The sequence below is a fragment of the Psammomys obesus genome, unplaced genomic scaffold (assembly GCF_907164565.1).
Source record: "Psammomys obesus unplaced genomic scaffold, mPsaObe1.curated_primary_1811, whole genome shotgun sequence".
Lineage (NCBI taxonomy): Eukaryota > Metazoa > Chordata > Mammalia > Rodentia > Muridae > Psammomys > Psammomys obesus.
Genome location: NW_026591711.1, coordinates 322,136 through 343,036, shown reverse-complemented (window position 1 = coordinate 343,036; position 20,901 = coordinate 322,136). Strand labels below are relative to the sequence as shown.

Below are 20,901 nucleotides of genomic sequence, written 5' to 3'. Positions count from 1 at the left end.
AGGTTTAGTCTGGGAGTGTTCGCTGCCAAGCTTAGGGGTCACCTCTACCTTACTGTATATTTTTAGAGTACTATCACTAACTTCTTATTAATTTTTAACTTCAAATTTCTCTTGGTTTCCTTTTTTTTTTCATGGATATTAAACAATGGAAGTAGTTTTAAGTTGCTTCCTCTTTTGGGGAATAGTTATTTTGCATCTTTGGTTTTGCTTTTTGATTTTTTTAGATTAGAAATATTTTAATCTAAAGGGCCTTGGCATGTTCAATGGTCCCACCCTTAGAACTTTTCAACTTTAACTCATGTGTGTGCAATCATGCTGTGTGCGTGACATGCACACAGCTGTGGTGTTGGTCCTCACCTTCCCTCTGAGACTCGCTGCTCATGGTAAGCGCTAGCTGGCCTGAAGACTCCTGACATCTTTCCATTCCTTTGTTCTGTCTCACCATCCTACTTTACATGGCTCCAGGCATCAGAAGGCAGGTTCTCAGGCTTGGATGGTGAGCGCTGGACAGGCATGAGGCCAGCACGCCTTGCTCACTCAGACATTCTTAGAGCCTATCGTCTAGTTGTAATGAATGAGAGTCTCGTGTCCAAGGGAACATACCTTAATCCCAGGACTTGGGAAGCTGAGAAAAATCTTTTTTTTCTTTTATCAATGTAGGTGTAGTGTTTAAGTGTTTGTAAATGGAACTAATCATGGCTAGGTACACAAATAAAAAAAATGCTTTCTTATGTCTATGGAAACACACGAAAGATGTGGGCTCTCAACAGCTAGAGAGGGGTTTTTATATCCTGAACTTGGGGCAGAAGGCAGGAAGAGACATCAATGACAAAGGAAACCAGAACTCTATCTACACATGGGTAGTGAGATCCCCCAGCAGACACTGGGGAGCAGCTCTGGGGAGGAGATAAATAGGAAGCTTATTCAGGAGGGTGAGACAGGAAGGTTGCTAGCCTGGGCTTTGTAATGGGGTCCAGACCTAGATTATACAGTTCCCGTCTTAACAACAACAATAATAAAATATAATAATAATATCATCATCATCATGATAGTCCTCACACAAAGCAGAAGGCTTTTTAAAAAGCACCGAGGAAAGCATGAGAGTTTTCATTTCTTCGGGCATGAACCTGCAATAAAACACGAAACAGAAGCTTTGCTAGAGTGACGGAAGGATGGCAGATGCTTTATCACTGGTGCAACTGAGAAGTGTTTCATTCAGAATTGCTGAAAGAGCCTGGGGGACATAGGTGGGGAGTGCTCCCCTCGTGAGCACGTGGACTATACTTGATTCCTGGAACCCACATCAAAAAGCAGGGCACGGCCGCGAGTGGCGGTGCACACTTCTCAGCCTAGCGCTGGGGATCAGAACGGAAGGCTTCCTGGGGCACACCGGCCCATCAGTCCAGAGTAACTGGTGAGCTCTGGGTGACCGTGTGGCTTGTGCACACCCAGAGACCTTAAAACTTTAAATAAAAGTTGTGTAGCTAACCAATCATAAAAAGCACCCACAGTTCGTCAGCCTTCAGCAGACCTGGTACGAGCGAGTCGCATGGGTCGATGTATTAGGTAAAACAACAGAACTGATGTTATTTTGTTTCTCTTGTCATTTATTTAAGGTAGGCTAACATTCAGAGCTGTTTTCCAGGACCCTCTGCTACCGATGCTCACTGGGAGAGCCAGCCCACACACATATTTGGCATTTTAACATTAACTTTGCTAATAGGCTGTTTTTGTTTTGTGTTGATGACAGCTTTATTATGAAATTCATGTACCATAAACATCACTTATATGTTCATCTTATTACTCTGTGTGTAAGTAGCCTATGTGTGTGAATGTGGTGGGTGGCACACGAGGCGATCAGAGGGTCCAGGGATTAAATACAGGTCAGTAGGCTCAAGGGCAAGTCTCCTCTTCTCTGAGCCATGCTGCCAGTCTCCAGATCACTCTCACGTGTCCACCGAGCTGTGGTAGCGCACTGTTGTCCAGCTTCAGAATGTTCCATTCCCCCAAGAGCAGCCCTCACCAATGGTACTCTCTTCCTGCTTTCTCCTCTTTCCAGCCCAGGGAAGTTCATTCTCTATTTCTATAGGTTTCTATGTTCTAGACAGTTCATAGACTGCACATGGAATTGTAATGTGTGGTATTTTGTGGCTGAGTCTTTTCCCCGAGTTTTTCTTTAGGGTTTGTGCACGTTGCAGCATGTACTGATGCCTCATTCCTCTTTTGAAATGAACTTTCAATTTCAAAATAGTTGGATGTTTACAGAAAAACTGGAAAACAAGTGGGGGGGGGGCTTCTCATGTACCCCGGACCTAGTCCTGTCACTAACAGGACGCTTTGGGAGGGTACATTTGCACACAGTGAACCATCTTATTTGTACTTTATACTAAACCAAAATGCCTGCTTGATTCAGATGTCCTTCATGCTGACTGTCATCTCCAGGCCCCTGCCTAGGCCACTCTACTGTATGCAGTGGTGATTTCTCCTCTGGTTTCTGGTCTTGTGGCCATTTCTTGACTCTCCTTGTTTTTGATGACCTTGACAGTTTTTAGCAGTATTGAATAGAATGTGTTAGTTTGTTAACTGAGGTTTCTCTCTTGGTTAGACTATATAAATTTGATAACAAATGACATAGTTATTCTACTAGGTAGGCACTGCTGTCAGCACGACTTGCCACGTCACAGAAGTCCTGCTCTCCTGGATGAAGTGGTGAAGGTGGATTGCGTAGGCAAAGCTCCCTTCCTTGCTCCCCACAGCCCACTGGAAGAATGTCCCTGCAGGGCAGTTGAGATTTCCTGCTTCTTTTGCAGTGCTTCCTCGGCACTGCTGATGAGCCTGGAGCCCGAGTTCCTAAGACAGCTACTTGCCCATGACGAAGTGTCTGCTCTGCCTGTGTGCGCACGTGGCCTTGAGGCTCTTTATCTTGTCTTTTAGGGTATAATCTCAATCCCTGTCCCTCCCCTGCCACACTGCCTTTGATTGTTTATTGTGTTTCTTCCATGTGTATGGGTGTTTGCCTCTAGGTGTGTGTGTGTGGTACTCCAGGAGGACAGAAGAGAGTGTTGGAGCCGTTAGAGTTGAAGGTACAGACAGTTGTGAGTAACCATGTGGGTGCTGAGAATGGAAGCCAGGGCCTCTGCCAGACAGCAGCCAGTGCTCCTCATCTGTGAGCCATCTCGCCAGTCCCTGTAATCTCCTTCTGTGCAGATTTGATGTGTCTGTGTGGGTATGTGCACATGTGAGTGCAGGCGGCTAATCCAGACGAGGCCATCAGATTTCTTAGAGCTAGAGCTCAGACTGACCCTGAGCTGCCCATCATGGCTTCAGGGCACCAAACTCAGTTCCTTTGCGGGGACAGTACACCCTTAAACACTGAGCAGTCCCTCCAGCCTCCTTAGGATATCACTGAGCAGCACTTTGTTTAAAACATGTCTCCCATGATTCATCATTGAGAAGACAGCAGCTGTTTGAGGGTGTAGGGGACGCAGTGATGCGTGCAGGTCTCTGTTTAGCCAGACACTTGGTCAGTATTGAAATTCTGAGGTAAGAAAAAGTCCTTGAGCTTTTTCGTTTTAAAAATTATTTTATATTATTGAACTCTATCTAGAAAACAAGAGAGCTCCTCCCCCCCTTCTTTTTATGGTTACGTTGAAATCCTGAACATTTTAATTTGGAAAAGTAAGTCTGGTGATTAGGGTTCATTTTACCCAGAAAGGCTTGGCTCATTGACAGAGGAGGAAGTTGGGTCAGACAAGTTGGCTCATGGAGTGAAGGTGCTGGTTGATAGTTTGAGGCCAGTCCCTGGAACTCGCCTGGTAGAAAGAGGACCAGCTCCTACAAGTCACCTTCCGGCCTCCATATATGCAATACGACATGCTAAATAATAGAATACAAAGAGGGAAGGAGCTTCTCAGAGAGAATGGTGTGGGCGTGGCTGCAGCTTCGAGGTTCTAAGGAACAGGCTAAGAGTTAAATATCTGCCCAAGAATATGATTTTAATTTGCAACTTTGACTTATGAAGTAGGATTCAAAAATCAGCCTTTACTTTAGTCTTAACACTGATTTTTGTTTGTTTGCTTGTCTGAGACAGGGTTTCTTTGTATTGCCCTGGCTCTTCTAATTCGCTCTTGTAGATCAGACTAGCTTTGAACTCAGAGATCTGCCTGCCTCTCCCTCCACAGTGCTGGGTTTAAAGATGTGCACCACCATTGCCTGGCCCTCAACACTAATTATCTTCTTTGTCTTTTTATTTTTATTAATTTTTTTATATATTTATTACAGTTTATTCACTTTGTATCCCAGCTGTATTACCCTCCCTCAATCCCTCCCAATCCCACCTCTCTCCCTCTTCTTCTCCGGTGCCCCTCTCCAGGTCCACTGATAGGGGAGGTCCCCTTCCATCTGACCCTAGCTAATAATTTTTTTTTTTTTTTTAAGATTTATTATGCACAGTGTTCTGCCTGCATTTGTGCCTGCACGCCAGAGGAGGGCACAGGTCTCATTACAGATGATTGTGAGCCACCATGTGGTTGCTAGGAATTGAACTCAGGACTTTTGGAAGAGCAGCCAATGCTCTGAACTCTGAGCCATCTCTCCAGCCCCTCAACACTAATTTTATGATTTTTGCTTGTATTTGATTATAATAAGCTTTCATGTACCTGTCAACATTTACTGAGCATTTACTGAGTTTCTGCCTGTCAGTGTTTTGATGAACTTTCGGAGATTCATTCCATACAGGGTGCTGACTTTCTGAAAAAATGGCACACTTCAGCAGAGCGAGCTGTGGCTTTAGAGTTCTCCAGTGGGTCCACATCCCATGCCTGCTGTCTGATTGGGCAAGAGGCCTTTCCTTTTTGAAGCACAAAGTGTGTCTTTAAAACATGGTTAGTGTCTGTGCTGGCAGATGGTTGAATGACTAAATGTGATAATATGTGTTTGACTAATTATGTATGTCCAAGTGAAAATATCTGAGCAAGGGCTTGTTCTGGAAGCATGGATTCTTAACCGGACATGAGCCAGGGAATGGCCTGGTGAATTGTGCTCAGACTACCTTGAACCTGACCCTGGGTTCGGGTCTGCTGAACACAGTGGAGTGGTTAGCCAAAATGAGGTAATGGGCTGAATTCCAGAGTGAACAAGCCCCAAAGCGTGTTCTCATTAAGGGTAGTTAGTGACGATTCAGTTGAGTGGATGAGAGATGAAGCTGTAATACTTGGTAGTAGCCTTGAATGTCACTAAATTCTGTGGATTTCTCTACTCCTTAACAAGCTGGAAAGAATCTAAAGGTCTTAAACCAGCACTAGATGAGTGCCCAAGATTGCTAAGCAGCACCAGGTCAGGCCTTCTTGTACCCTGATTTCAGACTTAGAATCTCAGAGACTTCTAGACTGTTGTAGAATGAATTTCTGTTTTAAGAGTCTTGTTTTGCGGGAAACAGACCTGGGAAATGAAAATACATTTCCAGATTCCTCATAATGATTATTTTGAACCCTAAGCCTGGATTTGTCTTACCAGAAGGCTTTTTGTTACTTTTTGTAAAAGTGTGTATGCACGCACTCTCATCCAATATGCTATGTAAATTTCAAGTTGTAAAGCATATGGTAAAGCCAGGCAGAGTGGCTCAGGTCTAATCCCGGCACTTGGGAGGCTGAGGCAGGAGAGTCATCAATCCCAAGCTAGTCTGAGCCAAACAATAACAACAAAACCTAACAGAAAAAGGAAACAAATGCAAGAGAGATGGCTCAGCAGTTAGGAGCATTGGCTCCTTACCTTGTAGCCAGTCTCCTAGATCCTAGAAACACTAACCTACCTTTTGTCTTTGTAGCTTGCCTGCTCTGATATTTACTGTGAATAGAGTTATTCCAGGTATGACCTTGTATGCTTGGGCTTACTGTTTGGTTTGCTGTTTTAGACAAGATCCCACTACGTAGCCCCGGTAGCTCGGGGCCTCAGTATCTGGAGTGCTGGCCCAACAGGTGCACCGGCAGCGTGCTCACAGGGGCATCCTTCAGCATGGGTCCTCTGGAAGAGCAGCCAGTGCTCCTAATTGCTGAGCCATCTCTCTTGCATTTGTTTTACAAAAAGTAAGCCAGTCCCTGTGCTTGCCTGCCTCTCTCCTTCAGGAAGAACCTTAAACCTAAGAGAGGTGACTTACCTGTCTTCTTGACATTCCTTATTTCTTAAAACAGTTTCTGAAAGTCAGTATAACATATAATTCATGTGTTTGCACACATTCTCATCCTTCAGCATGGCGGCATCTTTTACCAGGCACTTCACCATTTCTCATAACTAGAACGTACTCTATGTGAGTGTACCATGTGTAGTCTGTGTATTGGTTGTACAGCTGTGCAGCTAGTGTGGGTGTGCCTGGGAACATAGTACATGTGTATGTGGTAGATAGAGATTTGCAGAGTTCTGATGCGTGTGTACCCACAGAGGAGGATTGGTGAGGCATGTGGTAGCTTTTCGAGGCACTATCAGACTGATTTCCAAAATGGCTATACTAGTTTACATTTCTACTAGCAGTGTTTGAATGATACAGGAAAATTTGGGGTGTCTGAGTTCTTTAAACAACCTCAATACAGGGTCCTCATAATATACATGGTTTGCAAATATCCCTTTCTCTGGCTGTCTTCATTTTCTTGAAGTGTTCTGTGAAGCCGTGGGGGTCGTGCTTGGGACTGATCTAAGGGCTTCACATTTGCTCGGCAGATGCCTTCCTTTTACGTTTACTTTGTGACGGGGTCTCTCCTGAGTTCTCTGGGCTACAAGGCTGTGCCAGCAGGCCCAGCTGAAGCACAAAAGTTTTAAACATTTTAAAAACGCAGTTGGCCTCTTTAAGTGTTTATAATGGTTGTTAATTACCCTGTTTTCTGTGTGGTTTGTAATTATCTAAACCCTTCTGCATCACTGCCTATGAGAGTGATTTTTTTAGTCTCATTCCAGCAATTGACGCGTCAGTAAGCATGCCTGTGCATAGATTTTCACTCACATTCCAGATGATTTCCTTATTGTGTCAATGATAAGGAATAGCTTCTGTCCATTCTGCCCAAGATTCAAACCCTCTCTTCTCCTGTTCCGGCCTTGGAAGGCTGGAATCACAGGTGTGCCTCACTGCATATCGGTATATCTGGCTTCCTGTTGTTGAACTGCTATGCGTGTGTACACGAGTGCAGGTGAATGTTTGAAGCAGTCTTGTTCTGTAGCCCACGCTAACCATTGAACTCACAGCAGTCCTCCTGCCTCAGCCTCCTGGAACAACTGGCATGAGCCACTGCAGTCAGCTTGAATAATTTGGTAGCCTCTCTCAGCACCCTCCTGTGCGCTGGCTCTAACATTTATTAGCTGAGCTCATTCGGGCCGGTTAGTTTTCCTTGCCGTTTCACATTTGGAGCTGCTGTGATTTTCCCAACTATCTAATTGTGTGTGTTAGTGGTCTGATACTTTCAACTAAACTTGTTAGGTGCAACACTGAGACCTCCTTATGCCTAGTTCAGTGCTAACGTGAATGGGAGACTGAGACGTTTTCCCTTCACTTGGTATTCCAGCGTGTCTCGTTGCAGAAGTGCTTGCCTGTGGCAGCACTCTCAGCAACACTGACCTTAGAAGCCACCTTGTCTTCTCTCTGTTTGATGGTGTTTGGCTAGGACCGTAAAGGGTCTGGAAAAGGAGTTTGGTGCTTGCCCCCGAAATGTGGAGACTTGAGTTTGTTTGCTCTGGCCTGGGTAGGATGCCCGCATGGTGGCATGTGCTTGTGTTCCCAGCACTGGGAAGACAGAGCCAGGAGGCGCCCTGGTGTTTGCTAGCCTGCCAGTCTAGCCTAACTTACGAGCTCCAGGCCAATGAGAGACCCTGCCTCACAGAGCTTGCACAGGTCTGGACCTGATGGTGCCCCAGTGCCGAGAGCAGAAGTGGACACATGCCCCATCCCTAACCCAAAAGCTATCTTCCAACTGGCAAACCACTTGCAAATGGAAACTTACTTCTCAAGCCCAGCCTCACTGGGTGCACAAAGCAGTGATTCCACCCAGAGTTATATGAGGACTGTAAGTGGACTTCTTTCTTCTTCTTTGGCAGTTCTAGGGGTGAACTCAGGCAAGTGCTCTACTGCTGAGCCTACCCCATGACTAGCCTTTGGCTCTGCTTTCTACCATTCTCTTTTCCTGAGGCAATGGTTCTGCTTTGCTGCTTGTTAAGGAATAAGTTATCAGGTTCTGAAGTTGTTTGAGTTTAGGGTTTTGGTTTTGAGACAAACTCTTATGTAGTACAGTTAGCCCCTAATTTACAGCCTTCCTGCCTCAGCTTGTCAACTTCAAGAATTAGAGGTTGTCCCACCGTGCTGGCTGGTTGTAGAATTATCCAGCCTCTCACCTTTGGGTTTGGGGGCTGAGGACTGGCAGGGCCCAGGCCGTCACCACTGTCATGTCTCTCGCTCGGATTTTCCCTTTGGGGTGGATGGTCAAAGACCAAGGTGAGAAAGGCCACTCTTCAGCCAGTTACTTGAAATCCACCCCAGCTCATTCATCTGCCTTGGGGACATGAGCCAAATTTAGAGGACGGAGTAAGACTATATTTAAGGGTGTAAAACACCTTTAAGGGTGGATAAACAGGTGTGAAAATAAAAGCGATGCTAGGCTGCTCCTCTGAGTGTATGTGTACATACTTAAACATAAGCACTCACAAATGTTTCTTTTCTTTAAAAAAAAATTTGTTTAATAATTATACAGTGCTCTACCTGTATGTGTGCCTGCACGCCAGAAGAGGGTGCCAGATCTCATTATAGATAGTTATGAGCCATCATGTCACTGGAAATTGAACTCAGGACTTCTGGAAGAATGGCCAGTGCTTTTGACCTACCTCTGAGCCATCTTTCCAGCCCCCCACAGCTGTTTCTTAAACCAACAGGGTAAAGTTCACGCCCTATAAAATTAACCGCTGTGTGTAATCAGGGGTTCGTGTGCTGTGTGGCCACCACTCATTTAGAACCGTCTCATCGTCCCTGAGAGAAGCCCATAGCCTTTCAGTGGGCACTCCCATTCACCTCCTCTCAGCCCCTGCCTGCCACAAACCTGCTTGCCCTTCCCATGGGCTCAGTTATTCGGGCAGGTACAGTCCTGCAGTGTTGGGAAAGGCTGAGCCAGGCGTGATGCTGTGGGGTCCTCGTCTGATGGAAGTGGGAGACAAGGTGCTAGTACTTAGGACCTGAGCTTAGTCCAGGGGTTAGAGGAAGCCCTCTTCCCCAGAGGCCAGCTTAAACTGTGGTGTAGGTAACGGGGAAGCAAGAATTGCACCCATTTTCCTCTATGTGTTAATGTTCTAGTTTAGGTGGACTTAGAATTGAAGTGACTTAGAATTCTAAGAGGTGGAAGAGTGAGGGCTTCTGACCCCAGCAGCTGGGTCGACTAACACTGTTCAGCCTCCCCATCAAGCTTAGCGAGCTCAAAATGAGATGGTCTTACCTTGTGGGAGTGTGTGGAGTGAGTGGCAGGGCTGATTCTAAACAGCACAATTCATAACCAAAGGCTGCTGCATTGGAGAGGGTGGTGTGTGCAAAACAGGATGAATGGGTCATTCGCAGACTTCCCAGGGTTTCTAGGGATTTAGTCAGGGGTGTGGCTTGCTCACTCAGCCTTTTGAAATCGTCATGGCTCAGCTCTGCCCAGGGGAACAAATGGAGGCTCTGGATGCCCTTTCTTATGCCCTCCGAGATGGTGGGCGGGGCTTCAGGGAAGGTGACTCTCCTGCTTCTAACACATGACCGATGCTCAAGTACCACCTCCTCACCTGGTCAGAGGACTAACTAGTGAAATTATGGTTGCCAGAAGGCATGCTTTTGCTCTACTGACGCCACACTGGTCTGAGTCCTGAGGACTTTCCCGGTGATTAGGGGCCGTGCTGCCAATGGCTTGTGCACCAGCCTTCTCAACACAGAAGCTGTCCTCAAACTGCTGGAAGGGAAGTCTTGTCCAGAGTATTGTGTCCGTGATATTTTGCAGAGACAGTAAGGTGGTGCTGTCATTTAATTTGATTTGGGTAAGTATTTACTAAGAACTGGTTCTTGGCATCTGCAGTGCATGACTACTTTTTGATACATAGGTGGTCTTTCCACAGAGATGCAAGAACAAGGTCTATTCCTGAGATGTTGGGCGGCTGAAGGAAGTTTCTTCGCTCGTCTTGCATCCCCAGCTCTGCACAGTGACTTCTATGGACATGTCCCACTTCGTTTGACATGAGCCTTCCCTAGTCTCTAAAAGTAATTCCAGGATTGGAAGGCTATCAGTCGGGTGGGTGGGTGTGTTTGGGTGCCCCTGCTTTTTGAGTTGTACTTTAATTTCACTGCAGTGTGGGTGCTAAGAATGACCTTGTATATATGCTGCTTTTTCATGAGTCTGTAACAAGTGCATCTATTAGCTTAAACTACCAAGGACTTTTCATGGAACCGAAGACTAGCTTTCTTTGCACTCAGGACAAAAGCCTTTTTAAAAAAAAAAAAAAAATATTATTTTCTCATGTATTACATCCCAACCAAAGTTTCTTCTCCCTCCTTTTCCTACTGTCTTTCTCCCCACCTCAAAAAAAGCAGGCCTCCTAGGGACATCAACCAAACACTGAATAACAAGCTGCATTAAGACCACACACATTCTATCACATCAAGGCTGGACAAGGGAACCTAGTAGCGGGAAAGGGTCCCAAAAGTAGGCAAAAAAGTCAGGGACAGCCCCTGCTCCCATTGTTAGGATTTCCATAAGAACACCTAACTACAGACATAACATATATGCAGAGAATCCAGGCCCCTGCAGGTTTCCCAATCTCGCAAATACCCATGAGTCCCAGTCAAGTTGATTTTGTGGGCTGTGCTCTTGTGGTGTGTTCCTGACCCCCTCTTATTCCTTCAGTCCTTCGTCCCCCACTCCTTAGCAGCACTCCCTAACCTCCACCTAATATTTGGCTGTGGTCCTCTGTGTCGGCTCCCATTGGTTGCTAGATGAAGTCTCTCTGATGACACTTAGACTAGGCTCCAGTCCCAGAACACTGCAGGCAGGACAAACTGTGGGTTAAAGTTTTTGTGGCTGGGTTGGTGTCCCAGTCCCTCCACTTGAGGGCATGCCTGGTCACAGGAGATGGCCCATTCATACCCTGTGTCCCCATTACTAGGAGTCTTTGCTAGGGTACTCTAATAGATTCTATGGAGCTTCCATTATACCAGGTTTCCATATGCCCCTGAGATGTCTCTTACTTCCAGTCATTTCTCCCAGATTTTCTCCCTTCCTCTCCTCCACCTGATTCCTCTGTTCCCCACCCTCCCCTAGTCCACCTGCAAAATCTATTCTATTTCCCCTTCCTGGGGAGAGCCTTGCATTCCCCCTTTAGCCCTCCTTGTTACTTAGCCTCTCTGGGTCTGTGGACTGTAGCATGATTGTCTTTTACTTTATAGCTAATAGGCACTTATGAGTGAGTACATACCATATTTTTCTTTCTGGGTCTGGGTTACCTCACTCAGGATGATTACAAAAGCCTTTTTTTAAAGACAGAATTTCATTACATAGTGTAGTTTGGCCTCAAACTCGTGACAGCTCTTGCCTCAGCCTCCTGAGCACTGGGGTTGTAGCTGCGTGTCACCACCGTAGACAGAAACACTCTTTTGTGACTTTTCATCTCTGTGTCACTTAGCTAGGTATGGAATAGGCAAGTGTGAGCCACTAGAGCTCAGTGCATCTTTGCTTGGAGAAGGGATGAAAGTGAACTGCTGGATATGGATTGGCACAGAGTCCATCATGCCCCGTGTTGTCCTCTTGATCCCATCACCACGTGGAAAGCTAAAGACAGTTGTAATGTGAAAAGCATACTAGGAGTGAGGCCAAATGTGTGTGTTAGGAGTTACCTGTCAGCTAGTGTGACAGTGAAGATCAGGTTATATACACGTGCGTAGCCATGCTGAAGTGTGGACGACGCACATCTGTGATCTGAAACCCCTTCAAGGTTCTGTAACTTCTGGCAGGAAGTTGGACTGGAGGCAAGCACAGCGGGCTCGAGGATCCGACAGTGTGAGGAGCTGGCCTGAGAGCAGCAGGAAGACAGGAGGTTTCAGTTGAGCGTTGCGCTTCCTGCTGCAACATGGCTAGCTTTGTTGGGGTAGAGCTGAGGCTGGGGCAGCAGAGAAAGGCCAGCCACCTTGGAGCTAGAGCTGCATAGATGTTTTCAGCTATCTAGTGAAAGAATCATGGATGGGTAAGAATAAATGACACTAGCAGGTTGAAGTGACGCATGCTTTCCTGATGATTGTGGTATTTTCATGAGTATTGGCATGTTGTGCGACCAAATTTTTCCTCGGGGAGACAATACACTTTTTTGCTCACCTTAGGGAATCCACAACAGACCAAAGTACAGATACCACCAGAGTCTAACTTGGTGAACCAGTGAGTTTTATGGTGATTACGTACAGGAATGTGGGTGAGGGGGTTACTTACAGGAGTAGAAGTGACTCAGAGTTTGGTGACTGTATTACCAAAACCCACCCCAGCAGGGATGACATCTCATAAAGCTCAGGACCAGTTGTAGAGTATCCTCTCCAGGGGCTGCAGCTGATCTAAAGGAGTGAGCTTGGCTGGTTCCTGCTTCTTCTAGGCAGCTGGCCTGGGCTCAGTGTCTTGTTTACAGCTCCACTCTCCTGAATCTGAGGCTTTTTTATTGCTTATTCAGGCAGGGAGGGGCCTAGTGCATTTGGTCAATTTCAGGGACTTCCTGAAGCTTTTTTGAGTTTTTTTTTTCTTCTTCTGCTTCAGGAGCTACCTCCTGATGGAATGTTTTGATCTCCAGGAAACTGATGTACATCAATGCAGAATATCAACATATGTAAAATTTTGTCATTGATTGAACTTCAGTAATACTCAGTAGCTTTGTTGAGATGGAGTTCACGTACTCTACGACCCTCCTTTTGACATACAATGTAAATGTATGTAAATGTGAATGCACACAAAAATGTAATGGTTTTTAGTGTGTCACGGTTTATTTCCAACCACCACTGCGACTTTAGAAAGTTTTTCCCCTAAAGATTTATTTATTATTTATACAGTATTCTGCCTACACACCGGAAGAGGGCACCAGATCTCACTATAGATGGTTATGTGCCACCGAGTGGTTGCTGGGAATTGAACTCAGGACCTTTGGAAGAATAACCAGTGTTCTTAACCTCTGAGCCGTTTCTCCAGCCCCAGAAAGAACCTCCAGCTGTTGCTGGACACTTCTCCCTCTTCCCATCTTTAAGCAATCGGTTGTCTGACTTGTGCTTTTATGGGATTTGGTGTTCTAGACATTCATACAGGTGGAGTCAGACAATGTGCATGGCTTCTGTTATTTGGCATAATGTTTTCAAGGTTCATCTGTACAGTAGTGTATATACATGCTTCCTTTTACAACCAAATGATAGTTCTTTGTAGGAGAATACCATCTTTTCTTCATCACTCATCAGCTGACAGATGGCAAGGTAGTTTCTACTCAAGGCTGTTGTGAATGATTTTGATTCTTTGTTGTTGTTTTGTTTGTTTGATTATTTTGTTTTTTTTCAAGACAGGCTTTCTCTGTGTAGCCCTGGCTGTCCTGGAGCTTGCAAGCTCTGTAGACCAGGCTGGCCTCAAACTCACAGAGATCTGCCTGCTTCTCAGTGCTGGGATTAAAGGCATGTGCCACCACTATTCAACATGACATTGATTCTTCACCACTGTGTTCAGGAGAAAAAAAAAAAAAAAGCTTTACAGTTATCATGCAACTCTTTCCTTAATGTTCCTGCTTTTGGGCAAACAACGTAACACAAAGATCCTATGTATTTGGGTGGGTTTAAGTCCTAAGGCCTAAAAGGGAAAATTTCTACCAAGACATTGCTTCTGAGGTTTACCTTATATCAAAAACCCTGGGTTTTAAACTTCACTAAGCATTAAGAAATGTTTCCATTCCATCTTGAGTGAAATAAATTCATTTAGGTATGGATTCTGGTTTGTGAAAGATTGGTGGAACTGTTAGAAATATGTAAGGGATTTGGAGAGAAGGGGAGGGAGCATTCAACAACACTGAATGAAAAGAAGTTCAGCTAAAAAGAAACAAGATCGGGCTAGGCTGTAGGTGTGACTACCACAGGAGCACAGCGTATCTTCCCGTGTAATGTGCAGTGAGCCAGCTTAGTAAGGGATACCTCTACCCTGGAGAGTGGTGACTTACCTGGAAACACATGTTCAGACAGGGCCTGATTTCATTTTTGAGGATGTTCTTTTTTTAACTTAATTTTTGAGACAGGGTCTTACTATGTAGCTCTGGCTGGCCTGGAGCTCCTTATGTAGACTAGGCTGGCTCTAGAAACAAACTCACTTGTTTCTGCCTCCTGGGTGCTGGGATCAAAGGCTCTGTTGTACTCACCCAGCCTGGAGGATAATTAGGCCATTGGCAGCCTCCCTCATTCTGAGTCATGATTATCCCTAGATTTGTCCATAAAAGTTTTAAGGCACATAGGACCCACTGAAATCCCTCCTCAACCTAGATGTAAGCTTCCCACGTGGTAACAGGTTGTGGTATTAAGAATGTTTACAGCAAAAAGATTGATGTTAGACCTATTTCTCTCTGTGTGTGTCTCTGTCTCTCTTGAGTTTTGTTTTGTTTTCGAGACAGGGTTTCTCTGTGTAGCCATGGCTGTCCTGGACTCACTTTGTAGACCTGGCTGGCCTGGACCTCACAGAGATCCGCCTGCCTCAGCCTCCCTGAGTGCTGGGATTACAGGCGTGCATCACTATGCCTGGCTAAGAAATTTTGTTTTGAATATGTTAAACCTAATAAAATAATATGCAGTAAAATTTTGTTACACATTTCCTAAGCTTCAAATTTTACTTGTGCGTGCACATGTATGTGCATTTGTGGGTGCACAGTGTGTGTGCACCGATGTGTATCTGCATTTGTGTGTGTGCATCCTGCATCATGTGTACGTACACGTCATACACCCTGTGCAGATGGACGTTTTGGCCCCTTGGCCAGTGGAGCTTTCGGCTAACACTGGCTGCACTGGCTTTCTCACGTGGGGTTTACCCACGTGGTCTTTAGGTCACAGGACTTAGCTTTGTCTCTGGAGTAATAAAGACAAGGTGGAAGCGAAACTAAAAGCTAATAGATTTAATTACTGAACAAATTGCTTTTAGGAAGACCTAAGAATGATTACGTAAACATATTAAATAGGTAATTACCCTTTATTGCCTGTTGCCCTCCTCCATAACCATCCTTATACCACCTCGCCTTTCAGCACGTCCAAGTGACAGCTACATAGCAAGTTGGAGGCCAGTCTAGGTTGTGTGAAATCTTCTCTCAAAGGAAAGGGGCGGGGGGGAAAAAGGCATTCTGTTAACAAGTTAGGAGGCCACCTTCCTTGAAGAAGAAAACACGTTTCCGGGCAGCAGGTAGGCAGAAGCGCAAAAGATACAACAGGAGGTGAAATATCCTTTGAAGGGAGTCCTTAAGAAGGAAGAAACCACTATGAAGTAGGAAATTACCTTTAAAATGTGGCATGCCTCTTAACAGTTTACTGTGCCCTGGGGCCAGAGAGCATTTTCAGGGACTTCTGCCTTTTATATTTTAGCAATTAAATTAATAAGCAATTTGCTGTAAATACATAGAAACTAATTTTGCTTAACATTTCAAGGGAGGGAAAACCCTTGGAAGCTAGGAAGTTGATGCCTATGATGAGACAAAGACAGTTCTTGTTATAATGAGCCTATAGTTACCGTCTGATTGCTTCTCTGTCAGAGTAGTGCGGCTCTACAGACATTCCTGCCACCTTCAGGAGCGTCTGCATGCTAGTGGCTGCTCCAAGTGTGCTTTAAACTGGCTGTGTTCCCTGTGCCTCTCTCATCCTTCTAGACACAGTAGGGCTATAGAAGGAAGTTCTTTGAAAGGGATTGTCTTAGAGAGAAATCTCTTTAACGGAGGCCTTGTCCTATGACCATGATCCACGGAGGAAGTAAGATCATGCATTTGTGTATGAGAAACATATGCAACTTGCCCTCTGCCTCAAGAGCCGGGGAGCTGCTCCAGAGGTTGCTGAGAGTGGTGGGTACCCATCAGAAAAGAGGTGGAAGGTTGGATCAGACGTGGGCAGCAGAGAGAAGCAGTGAGTGTGTTCCTGCGGTTCTGTAGTTCAGAGCCCCAGTTACGTCTCTGAATCTTTCCTTGTGATCTGAGAACATATTCCTGCCCTGCTTAATACCTTGGGAAACTCAAAACTTATGATTTTCTCTCCCATCCTGCTAGGTCCTGGATAGTTTACTAGTCCAGTATGGAGTGGTGGAGAGCTGTGAGCAAGGTACTTGTCTCCTGAATTGCTTTCAAATTTGTAACAGGAAGGAAGTGGAAAGAAAACTAACCAATTCTCTGTTTTTCTCTCCCCCCAGTGAACACAGACTCGGAAACTGCAGTCGTAAATGTAACCTATTCCAGTAAGGACCAAGCTAGACAGTAAGCAGCCTGAAACTTCTTGTCTATCTATAATAACTAGGTTAAGTACAGTCACTTATGTTTTGTGGTCTTCTAAATTGAAGACGAGCTGGTGGGTCGCAAAAGGAAACTTTATTTTGTATGCTTTGAGTCTGCAATTACGCCTTTTAAAATCTGCATGAGTAGTGAAAATCTGCGTGGATTTAAGGTTTGTTACATTTTTAAAAATTTGTCTTTAATACCATTTGCAGAGTGACGTAGGAAGCTAAACTATACCCTATTGCAAAAAGCCTTGGGTCTGAATATTTTTCCAAGTTAATTTGCCTTCTTATTTTGGTGCTTTAGTACTCTGTTATCTGCAGCTGGTAAGTTGGCCATGCGTGAAACTAACAACAGTTAAGTGGTGTCATTTTCCTCTCTGAAGTTGGTCGTAATGACCCAGCTTACTAACAGTGAGCAGACACTGAACCAATGTAACTTGCAATTGACAGCTTTTTGGATCAACCCATGATAATTTTGTAAGCACTGGTAGAGAAAGTAAGGGGCCCACAGAAACTGCCTTTGATAGCTCGGCCTAGAACCTGAATGCAGGGGTGATACCTAGCAGCCAGCGCTGTGACTAAAACTCTCATCGGGTAGAGGGCAGGAACAGACTGCTCTTTTCTGTGGAAGAGTTGGAAGGACCACTCTGGCCATTCCCCAAGCCCTAAAGGGGAAATGGGAAATGAAACGATCTTTTAACAGTGAGAATTCAGGTTGAACTTGAGAGACAGTATCTATGTGGAGGGGAGGAGTCTCATCCAGATCTTGGAGAGCACCTATGCTGGGTGCTGCGTGTGCTAGGAGACAGCTGGCAGCCTGTAGGAGCCCTGTTGCTGGCACAGTTTAGCCAGTTGGTCCTCAGCTGGAGAAAGAGATCTTTTTAAAAGACCCCTGCCAAATGGGCAGCTTGATAGCCCCAGAGCAAGTGCCCTGGGAGTGGCTATTACCCTGAAGCTTAGCCAGCAGATTGCCTCTAGGCTTAAGGGGATGAACTTCATCAGAACTGAGCATTGTTCAGCCAGGGGGAACCTGATCAGAGCCAGGGTCTGCGGGGCCACAGACTCAGGTTCCAGGATATCTACCAGATGTCAGGAAGGACTTCAGGGGGCAGGACCAGCATTTACAGTCAGTTGGTGGACAGCCTGCCAGGTGGGTGACTGGGAGCTTGGAGATGATGCCCAGGTTTAGGGCTAGCATTTGCCCCCTCACCTTATCTGGATGGCAAGACCTGTGGCCTGTCCTGGCAACGGTCTGCCAGGAGCAAGAACAACATTCACAACCTATTCCTCCCTGAAGGACTGCCAGAGCTGTGCCTTGGAGAAGCGCTCACTGTGGCACCAGCTTCTGTGAGCTGAGCTTGCAAAGTTCTGCATCTGTCTGGGAGCTGGGGAAGGAGCACGAAGGCGCTGGACCCGGCAGAGCAGACTACACACAGACTAGCACCCATCGTGCTCACTCCTTCTCCTTTTTCTCTATTCCTTTCTTTTTCATTTTCCTTCTGACGCCATTTCTGAAGAAGGCACATAGCACGGAGTGTAGGGTCCCTATACTCAGTGTCCTGAGAGCTGGCCTTTTTCAGGTTGTCTGATTGATTATATTTCTTCACATTGTTCTTTTCATTATAACTTTAGTCAAAACTGCCCTTTCCACAAGTTTTCCTTTCTATTTACTTTTCCTGATGTCCTCCCATCAGATGGAAAGAAATAATTAAGATTGGGGCAGAAATTAATGAAATGGAACTGAAGAGATAATACAAAGTATCGAAACAAAGAGTTGGTTCTTTGTAAAGATAAACGAAATTGACAGATCTTTGGCCAAACTAAGGGAGAGAGAGAAAACCCAAGTTAAGACTTAATTGAGGCGCTAGAGAGATGGCTCAACAGCTAAGAGCACCAGCTGTTCTTTCAGAGGACCTAGGTTCAAGTCCCAATACCTACATGTCTGCATAACTCCACTTTCAGGGGATTCAGTAACTTTACACAGACATACATGCAGACAAAACACCAGTGCACATAAAATAAAAAAATAAATAAATCATTAAAAAAAGACTTAATTTAATGAGGAGACTTTACAACAGATATCATTGAAATTGACAAAACCATTAGAATTTACCTTAAAAAAACAAACAAAAACCACGTATTCCACTGAATTGTAAAACCTAAGGTGGACATTCGTCTAGATGTGTATCACCGAACAAAATTAAACCAAAACAACCACAAATTAAGTAGATCTGTAATAAGCAGTGAGATTAAAACACTAATAAGAAAGTCCTCTAGCTACATACAAAATTTCTCAATAAAATACTTGTGAAATGAATTAAGTAATGCATCAGAAAGATGTTTCACCATGATTGACTTGGCTCCATTCCAGATATGTATCAATAGAAATCAATTATTTTATACATAAATGGCCTCAAAGTTAGAAATCATTAAATAATTTCCATACATGCGGAAAGGGTTTTTAACAAAGATCCAACATCTCTTAATGAGAAAAGCCTAAAGACGCTAGGACTCTAAAGACACTAGAAATATTTCTCAGCCTAATAAAGGCTGTTATGACAAGCCTGTAACACTCTCATACTAAATGGAAAAGCCTCAAAGCATTTTCACTAAAACCAAGAACAAGAGCCTCTGGTTTTTTCTCTCTTTCTCAATGTAGTATTTGAAGTCTTTTCTGAAGCGCTCAAACTAGAGAGAAATAAAGGGTCACAAATCAAAAAACAAGTCCAACTATCCGTACTTGCAGATGTTGTTATTTTACATGTAAAACTGTAAAGACAACACCAGAAAACCTTTAAAGCTGATAACCACTCTGAGCAAAGTAGCAGGGTTCAACATAACATTAAAAAAGAAAGTCAGTTGCCTTCTTGTATACAAATGACAGATATACAGAGAAAGAAATCAAGAAAATAACTCATCCACAGCCAATAAATAAACAACTAAATAAATAAATAAAAATACCTCTGAATAAACCTAACCAAGGAAGCAAACAAAACAAAACAAAAAAAAAAAGACCTTTTACAATGAAGTTTAAAACACCCAAAGAAATTGAAAACAGTAGAAGATGGAAAGACTTCACACATTCATAAACTGAGTGAATTAACATTGTGAAACTGGATATGCTACCAAAAGAAATCTAGAGGTTTAACAGCCCATGCCATAATTTATGGAACCACAGAAGACCTTGGGTGACCAAGAATAATGCTGGAGGCATCACCACGCCTGACCGTGGTTTCTGAATAGGGAGGTAGTGTTAGCAGTTAACAAATGGGAACCTCTGGAGACATGAAAGCTTTAGAACAACAAAGGGAATAGTGATCAAGTGAAGAGACAGCCTACCGAAGGGTACAAAATCTTTGCTGGTCATATGTTTGACAGAGGATTAATATCTAGAATATACAATGAAATAAACTGAACAAGAAACCAGACAGGTACAGTTAATAAACAACCCATTAAAATGAATGGACCATTCTCAAAAGATGAAGTACAGATGACCAATAAACATGCAGAAATAGTTCAACCTTACTAGTAATGTAAAATAAAACTACTATATTGGAATTCCATCTCTCCCAGTCAGAATAGCTCCCATTAAACAAACAAAAGCTAAGCAACAAATGTTGGTGAGGATGAGGGCAAAAGGGGAAGCCTTACTCACTGCTGGTGGTCCAGCCACTCTGGTAACAATGTGGCAGGCTGGCTGGCCTAGCTCTACTACTTTTGGGTTATCTACCCAGAGGACTCTAGTTGAGCGCATAATGTCTATTCCAGCACTATTCATGTAGCTAGGATATGGAGCATGCTGAGGTTTCCAAAACCAGGAATGCACAAGGAAGGAGTGGTATATGCACAGAATATTTAAAGCCATAAAACAGTGAAGTTCATCATTTATAGAAAGATGGATGCAGTTAGAGATCGTACTGAGTGAATTAAGCGGCTCTTTCATTTATGGTTCTAGATTTTAAATATAAGATTGCTTAGGCATATATGACGTGAAAACAGAAGTGTAACTGGGTCCAAAGGGGACTAACAAGAGGAGAGCAGGTAAGGGACGTTCGTAAAGGGGAGAATACTGGTGTGAAGATACTACTTTTGGGGCTGGAGAGCCTCAGCAGTGGAGGACTGGAGCCCAGTACCCAGGACCACCACTTGGCAGCTCCACCTTCTGCGGCCCCTTATAGGAGGGCGCAACACCTCTGGCAACGTCGTGCATGCAGTCACATGGCATAATAATCTTAAAATAACACTTTCCAAAAGTTTGTGTTTTTTTTTTTTTTTTTTAGGAGTGGGGGTTCAGGTAGGTTGCTCCCCAGAGGCAGCAGTTATGGTGCTACTGGGAAAGGAAAGAGAAGCCAGGGAGGAGGATGGAAACTCATTTGACACAAATGGGACTCTTAGA

The 20,901-nt window shown here is 44.5% G+C and overlaps 1 protein-coding gene across 2 annotated transcripts in view; it reads left to right on the top strand.

Annotated features, from left to right (window-relative positions):
- The window catches only part of Igf2bp3 (insulin like growth factor 2 mRNA binding protein 3), a 128,621-nt gene that overhangs the window by 64,071 nt on the left and 43,649 nt on the right, over nt 1-20,901 (top strand). For both annotated transcript variants that reach the window (XM_055611842.1, XM_055611841.1), the window contains exons 4-5: nt 16,282-16,333; nt 16,422-16,485. In XM_055611842.1, the coding sequence (XP_055467817.1) occupies nt 16,282-16,333; nt 16,422-16,485 (116 nt within the window). The remainder of the gene's footprint in view (nt 1-16,281; nt 16,334-16,421; nt 16,486-20,901) is intronic.